Source organism: Vitis riparia, chromosome 3 (assembly GCF_004353265.1).
Source record: "Vitis riparia cultivar Riparia Gloire de Montpellier isolate 1030 chromosome 3, EGFV_Vit.rip_1.0, whole genome shotgun sequence".
NCBI lineage: Eukaryota > Viridiplantae > Streptophyta > Magnoliopsida > Vitales > Vitaceae > Vitis > Vitis riparia.
The window spans coordinates 6,610,188-6,620,624 of record NC_048433.1 but is presented as its reverse complement, the minus strand read 5'-3'; the positions used below and the strand labels follow the sequence as shown (position 1 = coordinate 6,620,624).

The 10,437-nt window shown below is 34.2% G+C and overlaps 1 protein-coding gene and 1 long non-coding RNA gene across 3 annotated transcripts; both read right to left on the bottom strand.

Annotated features, from left to right (window-relative positions):
- Positions 1-2,614: 2,614 nt before the first annotated feature.
- Positions 2,615-3,788, bottom strand: LOC117909174. The gene is made up of 2 exons (XR_004650313.1): positions 3,325-3,788; positions 2,615-3,154 (listed from the first exon to the last, which is right to left on the bottom strand). It is a non-coding gene; the product is annotated as an uncharacterized LOC117909174 (long non-coding RNA).
- A 513-nt stretch (positions 3,789-4,301) lies between these two features.
- On the bottom strand, positions 4,302-9,231 carry LOC117909162. 2 transcript variants are annotated; one of them, XM_034823071.1, is made up of 5 exons: positions 8,942-9,231; positions 6,999-7,160; positions 6,711-6,886; positions 4,695-6,630; positions 4,302-4,544 (listed from the first exon to the last, which is right to left on the bottom strand). In XM_034823071.1, the coding sequence occupies exons 1-5, from the start codon at positions 9,056-9,058 to the stop codon at positions 4,488-4,490; spliced, it is 2,448 nt and encodes an 815-aa protein (XP_034678962.1). In that variant the 5' UTR covers positions 9,059-9,231; the 3' UTR covers positions 4,302-4,487. The 2 variants fall into 2 exon arrangements, with proteins under 2 accessions (XP_034678962.1, XP_034678970.1); XM_034823079.1 differs by having other exon boundaries at positions 6,711-6,883.
- Positions 9,232-10,437: the final 1,206 nt, after the last annotated feature.

Here is a 10,437-nt window from a genome sequence, read left to right as displayed (position 1 = left end):
CAGCAAAATGAGGAGTGAGTCAAGTCAACATGCTTGTAATGGAGGACATATTCTGCAATGAACCCGCAGGGGGAATGGAGGGTTGTGGACCGTATGTGAGCCTGGGCCAGAGGAGTGGACGGTCCAGATGAGCGAATACTGTAGAGGTGGTTACAGAGGATCAGGAATCGAGCAGAGCCACGCTATAATTGCCGCGTTGTGGGTGGGCCCACCAATTTGGAAATTAAAGGATAGTGGGACTGACTTCGGAAATTGGATCCTCAGTCTGCACTCCTGCTCGGTCTAACACGGAACTACCCCAAAACGACATTTCTCATGTCGTTTCGTTTCTCCGTTTTCATTCCGTTAACCCACATCTTTCATTCCTTATTAATTTAATTATTAAAAAAAGATCAAGTAATAATCCAATTTTTCATCTTGATAATTAAAATTACATGATAATTACAATTAACTTGACCAAAACATAAAAAAAAAAGAAAGAATAAGATGTAAGCTAATAATATCATATTTATACAGACATAATACGACAAGATGATCGTATTATTTATTTATATATTGAATTAATTATTAAAAATTTTATTCTTATTTTAATTCATAATGAGATTATAGATTTATGTTCAATTTTGATGGCATGAAATTATTTTTTACTTATTTCTATTTTAGATTTAACCTTGGGCCATACTTGGTGAAGTTGAGCTTATTAATGTGGTATAGGAGGAATTTAGATCAAGGATTGGTAGGTGGTAAAGTAATGATGAAGTTTGAAGAAATGAGCAAGAAGATTAAATGAGATGGTGGAAGATAAGAAAGTCAGCAGGGAAGGAAGGAAGAAAGTGTACCATGGCATAAATAAATGTTCAAAGAATAGTTCAAAACCATTTAATGGGCCATGTTATGTTATCTCAAGAATATAAAAGTGAAAATAATTAAATGAAGTCAATTATTAATGATAATGATAAATGAAATTTGAATTAAATACACATGGTCATAGGAAAAAACATTATATTTTAAATTAAAATAATTATAGAATAAATCAACGCTAGGATAAAAACAAGATTGATGACTTTTTTTATATTTATTTATCAAAATTTAAGAAATTTGAGTACAGAGGACTAAAAGGAAAAAGAAGAGAAGAACGTCAATACAACACTATATACCTTCATTGTCAATTTGATAGGAATAAGATAGGAATGGGTTAATCACGATTTACATTAGGTTTTAAATTTTTAAATATAAAATTATATATTAACTAATATATTTAATATAGATATTTATTTTTAAATTTTTTTAAGTATATTATTTTTTAAAAGTGTATAAATGTAATAATAATAATATTATCTAGTTGATCATTGTACTTAGACATTAATTTATTAATGGGCTATAATATTTATACATTATTCAATCTTGTGTGATTAAGAGATAATCACTTATTTGATTGACACATACAAAGCTTCATCATATAGTATGAACCAAGATTTGTCTCTTCATGACTCCATCCAATTGAGCTTATAAATAAGTTGTTCCCTTTCCTGTGAAGAGCACCAATGAGAAAGGAAGTTTCATATGGACACACGTGATCGGTTACCATATTCCACAACAGTACCTGGCAGTCTGGGTGATAGTTGGGGAATGATGAGAAGAGATTCAGGCTCAGTGGTGTCAGAAAAGATAGGTGAAGTTTGCAATCCACATCTGCAACTTCTTTTCTCTCCTCTTTCATTTTTGAAATGTGGGCAAACTCGTACAATTGTCAGACTTTGGATGCTTTGCCTTGACATGTTGTTCCTGACACTGCCTCTGAGATCAATGTCCGCATGCACAACTTTCACAATGACTTCAACATCCGGGACTCTCTTATGAACTTCGACTGTTTGACATGATTAAAGGAGAAATACAGCCCCAGTGGAAAATCGAATGCATGAATTATGAAGATTCTTACAACTATGAATAGTCATCTAGTCTAGTATTAAAAAAATATGGTTGTTTTTTGTTGCTGTATTCAAAGACAATGAAGACCGAATCTTATACTGTTTCCAATTCCTGAAAAGAGTTCCACAGCCCCCAGTCAGGGAAAAGGAGAAGAGCTGAAAATGGACTTTCTACTGGCTTTGTTTGAACCTCAATTGTATTTTGTGAGGACACTTTTATTTTATTCACTTTGCATTATTTCCAACTCCAATATGCATATTACAAAACTGTAGCAATTATTGGTATCAGACATACATCCCATGTTTGGCCCTACTCTCACCATTCACAGGCATATTAGGGTAAGTCCGAACTTGATCTAAGTCAAACATGTAGCACCAAGAAATTTGTCCAACTGGATTAACAAAAGCTGAACCCAGACAAGAATGATTAACTTTGCTCTTTCACAAAAACATCAGTGAACAAAGGAAAAAGTTAAGAAACCTGTTTTCATTTAGTGCCACTGATCAACTAGGATTCTACAAATGAAAAAGTTTTCTGGTACCAACAAGGGCCTCAGAAAATTAGAACAAACCATTTATAATGCTTGATGGATCAGCAATTTGGGGAAATATAAGTGGACTGACACCATTTCAATGCAATGCAGAGAAAATAACAAATTTATAAAAGAGACCAGGCAATGCCTCCATTAACAAATCCAAATATCCATTTTCCATTTATAATATACCAGTAGTAATAGAACAGTGCTACCAACCGAATGGGCAGGGGTTTTTATGCATTTTATATGGAGTTTTTGAGAGGGAAGAAAAAAATCTTTGAGTTGGGTTCATCCCACTGGTTTTGCATGACAGTAGATAAGATACCAACCGAATGGGCAGGGGTTGATATGGGACTTCATATATAACATTTAAAATGCATAAAAACTGCATAACCAATCTCTTCTGCTCAAGGGTCCAAGCAACAAATTCCGACTTGCAGCCTTTTCAAGAAGCACTAACATAACTCATTTCCAATCTAGTTGCATATAGAACAAGAAAATACCATCTACACCATAAGAAATTTGTGAAAATTGAAACAAATATTGGCTGTAATTAAATTTGTAGCATACCCAAATATAAAGACTTTGTGATGAAAATATTTGACGGAAATAGTGGTAAAAATATAAAAGCTTGTGATGTTACTACCTGGATGATCATTGCTTTGCTTTGTTGGGGTACAAGATGGCTTCCTGCCCAAAAAGGAAAAAAGAAATGAATTCAAAGACTCAGCTAAGCTTCCTACAGGAAAAAAATAAAAAATAGAAAGGCAAAAATTCTGATGCAAATTAAAGTCAATATATTATATGAATATAACAAAGTTTGAGGAGATATTTAGAGAGAGGGGATAAATAAACCCAACCTCTGTTTGGTTGTCATGATTCTTGCATCCTCCTTTAGCTTTAATTCAAAAGCAGCATAAACATAGGGAACTAAAATTCCTTCACAGGTTTGCCGCCTTTCCTCCTTAAGCAATCTAAAACAAAAGGAATTACCTTCTACTCATAAAGAGAAAAAGAAAAGGCCAGTTGCTCAGTAGTTTTGAAACATTGTAAAAACTAAGAAACATACTAATTAGAATAAAGACAATATATGCAAAAAAGCATGAAAGCTTCATGAAAAATTAAATTTTAGACCATGAAAAGAAAATCAAAGAAATGAAATGCAATATGGGGTCTTGTGGAGGCAGAGTGAGTAGGAACATGGAATAGCAAGTTATATTGCTGATCTACTACTTCAGCACAGAATTTTAAATTAGACTGAAGGAATTTACTTAATATGTTAGCCAAAGAATTGACTGAAGGAAAAACTTCTTTACAGCTTGATCTGATTCGTCTAAACAGAAGGTGTTCGTCCCTAACAAGCTTAAGCTTGCCTCCCCCCCTCTCCCCCTTCAGCTTTAAAATCCCAAGCAGCCTAAACAGAAAGAAGAATCAACATAACAAGGAACACATGGCAAGACAATTTTTGAAAGAAAAGCTTATGCATCAGGAAGTTTGTCCTCAATGAATTGGTCAGCTATTTCAGTACTAAACATTAAAAATAAAGCTCTTTTATAGCTTAATCAATCAGCTTAAAGAGAAGGAACTAGAACTACTTCACAGCTTGGGCTTCCCCTTCTCTCCCCCCCCACCCCGCTCCAAGCTTTAGTCCAAGCAGCCTAAATGGAAAGAAGAACCAACATGCATGAAGAGGATAAACAAAAATGTTAGTTGTTAAGTCGGTATGGTTCAAATATTAGAAAACTGAACAGAATAAAAGTTGACATACCGGATGTGTTTGCGATGAGAAGGCACTGGGACAATGAATAAATCAGAGAAATGATATGCAAAAAGGGGATTGAATTTTCTGTGAGAAGCCAGAATGGGAATTTTATGTATTGCAAAAGTTGGTCTCTAATGAATTGAACAATAACAGCTCCAGTACAGAGCTAAGTTTGTCTCTAATGAATTGATCAACAATATTATCTTTACAAGTTATTTACTGACTGGAAAATTGAGATAAAAGAGATTTTGCCAAAAGAACTTATAACTCTTTCACAGCTTGCCTCCTTTCCTCCTCTTCAGCTTTAATCCAAGCAGCCTGAACATGCCCATAAAGAGAAAAAAAGGCAGTTCCTATGTCAGTATGGTTTTTAAGCATTATAAGAAAAATGAAACAGAACAATCTCAAACTAAATAAGGGGTGAATATTGTAAACAATAAAGGGAGCAAGAATAACAGCACTACACACCTTGTCTTGTTCAAGTTTTGAGAGATGTGGTCGTATGGAATTCCCTAAGCTCAAGCCTCCCCATGCTTCTTGCAACTCTTTCTCCCTTGCTTCTCTACGAGCTACAGAATATTTAACCTCGTCTTTGGGTTGCTGAGCAGCAGCCATCTTTTCCCTTTCAAGTTTTGATATATGTTTGACAAGAATTTGGTCCAAACCACCAGCATTCTCTGACTTCTGGTTCATGTCATTTCCCTTCACCTTCAGCACTCCTTCCTTTGAACTAAGCTTCATTTTCTCTTTCTCGAGTCTTGATATATGCTTTACTAGAACTTTGTCCAAACTCTCGAAATCTGCAACGCTGGACATTGCTTTCATTTTCTTGCTCTTGATATTTTCTTGCTCAATCTGCTTGCAAAGCTCACCTGAACAGTCGTTTGTATCCTGTGGCAGGAAATTTATTGTGCTTTCCTCTTTCTCTGTATTGAACTTTCCATCAACTTCCTTGTTTAAGTCAATATTTTCTTTCCCACAAACATTTTCTCCAGAATGTGTGATTGAACTAAATGAATTGACTTTCTTCTTCAGTGTAACCTCATTCCCTCCTTCAATTGGGCAGTTTTTACTTCTGCTCTTTGCTTCTTGAACCTCTCTTTCAAGTCTAGAGACATGTTTCACCAGAAACTTATCTAGGCTAGGAACTTCTTGAACTTTTTGTTTCCTGTGACTGACCACCCTACTTGGCATTCTGCCAAATTTCTTATCATTATTTTCAAATGTTATGTCACATTTCCTTTTTGCTTCTTCCATCTCCTTCTCAAGCTTTGAAGAATGCTTGATTAGCACACTTCCCAAGTCAGGGACAGCCTCAGATGAAGCTGTATCACTGTCTAAATTCTTGCAATTCATTTCAAACAGTTCTCCAGAATTCTTTTTTCCCTCTTCAATCTCCTTCTGGAACTTTGAAGAATGCTTTACAAGAATACTTCCCAAGTCTGGAATAGTCTCAAACAGAGTTACATTGTTATCTGAGTCACCCTTTCCATCATCAGATTTATCTGGGATTTCCCCAGATCTCACGTTAGACTCATTCTTTCTAGTGTTTTTTGCCTCTAGGACCTCCCTTTCTAGCTTTGACATGTGCTTGACCAAACACTCACCTAGACTTGGGAGTTGTGACTCAGCTCTCTTCTTTTTCATCTGCCCATCCATGAAATAATGCATGCTTGAGGTTTTTGTTGTTGCTGTTCCGAAGGAAGACATTCTTCTGGCAAAATTGAGAGTCAGGCCAGCAGCATAATCAGTGGCAGGATCTGGATCATGCAGCTTATTATTCTCTGCTTCAGCCAAGGCAGCATTTAATCCACATGTTGCAACTATTGTGGCAAGAGAAGCAAGCTCATCTTCCTTCAAACATCTAATCCTTTCAAGCATAATGTCAACAAGCTTTGATGTATTAAACTTTTCAGAAACCTGCCTCTTGTACCTCTTTTGTGTCATTTCTCCATTCAATGACTTCTGACCTTTTGATTCCTGAGAACTGAGACCATCTTTCTGCAATTCCACTTCAAGCTCTGACCCAGTATCTGATTCATTCTCTGAAGAAAAACCAGACAACTCATTCTTTTCGCCTGTATCTGGATTCTGGCTGATTTTCCATAGAACATCTTTGAATTCATCTTTGCTAAATGAAGGGCAATGTGCGAGCCTTACAAATGCAGTTTTAACTGCAGCAGCTACTTCCTTATCTACCTCAAATGCAGTTTCAAAGGATGCTGCAACAGTGTGAGTAGTAGATCCTCCTCCATTACAAGAGGATGTTTCTATTTCACAAGATTTTTGGGAGCAATTTGGCATATCATACATGACAACACCCTTAGCTGTTGCTGCCTCAAAGGCTTCAGCAACACTCTTTTCAGCTTTAGACAGCAGGGCTTCTGCTTCTTTGCTTTGGATCCTGCAAAGAATAATTAACAAGTATGAAAAATATGCCCAGAAATTATGTTATTCCAATTCTCACTGTATGAAAGAATTTACCTAGCTGCATTAAGTATCCGACACCAAGATGCTTCCACCATTGCGGCCTTCCAAGCCTCCATTGCCTTTTGTGCTGCCTCTTTAGCTGCAATTTTTTCTCTCAAAACTCTTGAGTAATGAGGATTTGAATCACCTAGAGTCTCATCTAGAGTTGAATTCATGCCACCTACTTCCTGCTATGAGCATACACAAAAACAATCATTTGCTTAAGTAGTGTAGTTCTTCTTTGCTTAAATCATGAGAGCAAGAGCGAATCCACTGAGTGAGATTAAAGGAATACAGGTTTACCTGCAGCAGTTTTATTTTCCTGTTTAAATAGGAGTCCACCTTTTTCCGTGGGAACCAATTGATAGGAGAAGTTTTCCGATGAGGGGGCTTCTTAATTTGTGATGTGAATTTGTTAAGAGCATTTGCTGTTGATTGACCAGTCTCTTTCAACACTTTATTACTCTGCACCACATATAAAAATATGAAATGTAAAAGTGGGGAAAAAAAGTCATGAAAGTTAGCTATTTAGATGTTCCAGTTATTGTTCCTTTTATGCAAATTTCATAGGGTTTGTAAACCTAGTTAAGTTCCATACCAGATTTATCCAGGATGTCCACCTTATCACGAATGGAACCACAATTTATTTTTTCACTGAAAATTGCAGAAGGGGCTGAGTAGAAAACTAACTAAAAGCACCATTCCATCAAATCTCTACTAAGGAATTCAGTAATTTGATAATTTTTTCAAGTTCCAGTAAATCTACCCAAAAACCACCTTTTAACCTAACAGTGAAAACAGTGGGAAAATCATTATTGGATCCAAAGGGAAAAATACCAAGAGTACGAAAGAAATCACAATTCCAGAGAGTTCACATGAATCCAAGTAAAGGCAATATTAACCTAACATGAAAACAATGAAGAATTGAATAATGCACCACCAACAACAAAACACTAATGCTATGTTTGGTTTCAGGAAAAGCACCAAGGAAAATATACTAACATGAAAACAATGTGGGATTGAGTAATGCACCAAGGCAATTTATTAACCTAACATGAAAACAATGTGGAATTGAGTAATGCACCACCACCAACAAAACACTAATGCTATGTTTGGTTTCAGGAAAGCACCAAGGGAAATATACTAAGAAACATGATTTTCTTATATTTGACTCCATAAAAATAGTAACGAAAATTTAATATAATTAAAATTAGTTAAAAACTTATCCATTATCCAATTATTTAATCTTTATATAAAAAGGTTAAAATAGGTGAAATGAGTTGGAAGTAGCATATAAAAATAATTTTTTTATTAACTTCAAATCTATTTTTTATTTTCTTTTATTCATCCTCTTCATTTTCTCTCCCTTGCATTTTCTCTCAAATTTTCTGGTAACCAAACATAGCCTAATAATAATGTCAAGGCTCCAAAACAAAGCAGATGAAAACCGTACAGCAAGAATTCAGTTTTTAGGCTTCTAATTCAAACCAAATGGTAATATCAATGTTTAGACGCTGGGGTTTTCAATGAACTTAATACTAAACACAGTGGAATCCAATTATAAGTATTTAGGGTTCCATATCAAATAGTGATTTATAAGTAAACCGAAGAAAAACTTCAATTATTAGGATTCCAAATCCAAGCCAAATGGTAAAAAACGGTGGTTAGAGTTTGGGACTTTGATATCTCAAAAATCCAAACAAATGAACCTAATACTGAACAGATTGGAATCCAATTGTTTGGGTTTAGGGTTCTAATTCCATCAGATCCAAACAAAACAAAACAAAGACCCATCATTCTAAACAAGAAATATACTGTGGTTCCAATGCTGAAAATTTAAATCAACAGATAAAATCACACACAAAAAAAAAAAAGCAATATACTGTAATCCAAGAAAATAAAACAATAAATCAATAGATACCCTAAATCATCACTATATTGACAAGCAAATCAAGAATCCAAAAAGGAAAGCAATTAGGCTGTATTCGAAATTGAGAATGGAAAGAAAAACGTCAAAAATACATTAAAATAGATTCTCTGTCAAACTACTTTTTATCATTTTCCTTCCCATTTGTTTGTTTTTCAAGATCTAACCGGTGCCTTCAATTACCACATTTCTTTTATCTAAACCGCTTTACAAACACTAAGCTCTCCTATCTATTCCTTCTCCTGCAACCATAATTAAGTCCTTCCCTTTCTCAACATTCAAACAGGCAAATAATCAAAGATTCAACACAAAAACGTACCTTTCCAAACTTTAAAGTCGCCGTCACTGCATCGCTCACATTGTTTTCCTTGTTCTCCAAGACACGAGAAGATTCATTGCAGGGCTTGTCTTCCACAGAAACGCGACCCAGATCCATGACGATTGATCGAAATAAGAATTGAACAACTACAAAATGCTTTGTGATGTCGTTGGTGAATCCAGACCTTAGGAATTTTCCAATTGAAATAAAATGAAGTGAGAGAGAATAGAGATTTGTTAATGGGCTCTTGAATTATGAGCGTTAGGGTTTTGAAGTGATGAAAAAGTAGCCGTTACGAGGCATCATTTTGAGCTCTAACGGTTCTTTTGTTCTTCCTGTGAGGATTTTTCTGGTGCATTCATACGCACAATAGTCATAGTGGAGTTATAATAGCAGCATGACACGTGGCTCAGGACTCTTTTGGATAAGATGACTCACACAGAGTCTCCACTGCTGCTCGTAGGATTGTGATGGAGTTGACTGCAGACGATTTCTATAAAATCCCTATTTTAGTTCCGATCAGCTCCTGAATTTTGGTTCAAGGGCTTAGGTTGTAATAATAATAATACTAATAACGTGTATATATATATATATATATAAATTAGTATTATCCTTATTATTTAAAAATGATTTGAAATACATATATTTTTTAACGTCTTAAAATGTCATTTTTATTTGTCATGTCATTAATATCAATTGACAATTATATTTCATCACGGAAATATTTCCATACATATAATTATTATTATTATTATAATTAGTGATTACCTTGGTCATGATCTTAGCCATATTTTTCATCGGAATTTTAGGATGACTCCCAATATCTTAGTTTTTAATTTTTACAAACCCTAATAAGTGATGACCTTAATCATGATCTTATCTCCATTTTTCATCAATATAGAATTTTAGGATGGCTCCCAATATCTTAGTTTTTAATTTTTCACTAACCCTAAGAAAATGTCGGCATAGAAAAAGTGTAAACCTAAGATATAAACCGGAAACAACTTCTACAAAATGTTGAACTGACAATGAATTATTAGGGTTATAAACAAAGGAAAATGTTATAGAGCATGTCAATAACATATATAATCACATCAAGAATTTTAGATGAAAAAAATTTAAAAACACAAAGTATTATCTTTTATCCATATCTCTATCTCCTCTATTGAAGGTGAAGTTTAAGGAAAGAAAACAAAGACTCAACTTTTCCAATAAGGTGTTTGTTTCTAGCAAAAAAAAGAAAAAAGAAAAAGAAAGAAAGCATTTTAGAGAATAATTATATGTCTGATTAAAAAATGTATGTTATTCAAATTATTTTTAAATAGATAAAAATACACTAATTTAAAAAATTTTGGTTTTTTTTTCATATTAATGAGTTAAAACCCACTTTTATCAAGAAAAGAAGTTAAAGAAAAATGATTTTTTTTTTAATGTTTAGTGTTATTAAAAAAAATATGAAAGAACGTCAAATACAATTATAATTAATAAGAAAATTT

Bases quoted from the DNA above. Each gene is read 5' to 3' on its own strand.
- LOC117909162 (XM_034823071.1), bottom strand. From the start codon at position 9,058: ATGGATCTGGGTCGCGTTTCTGTGGAAGACAAGCCCTGCAATGAATCT. The intron at 6,887-6,998 runs GTAAACCTGTAT...GTATGCTCATAG, and splicing joins GGAAAATAAAACTGCTGCAG to CAGGAAGTAGGTGGCATGAA. The intron at 6,631-6,710 runs GTAAATTCTTTC...TATTCTTTGCAG, and splicing joins CGGATACTTAATGCAGCTAG to GATCCAAAGCAAAGAAGCAG.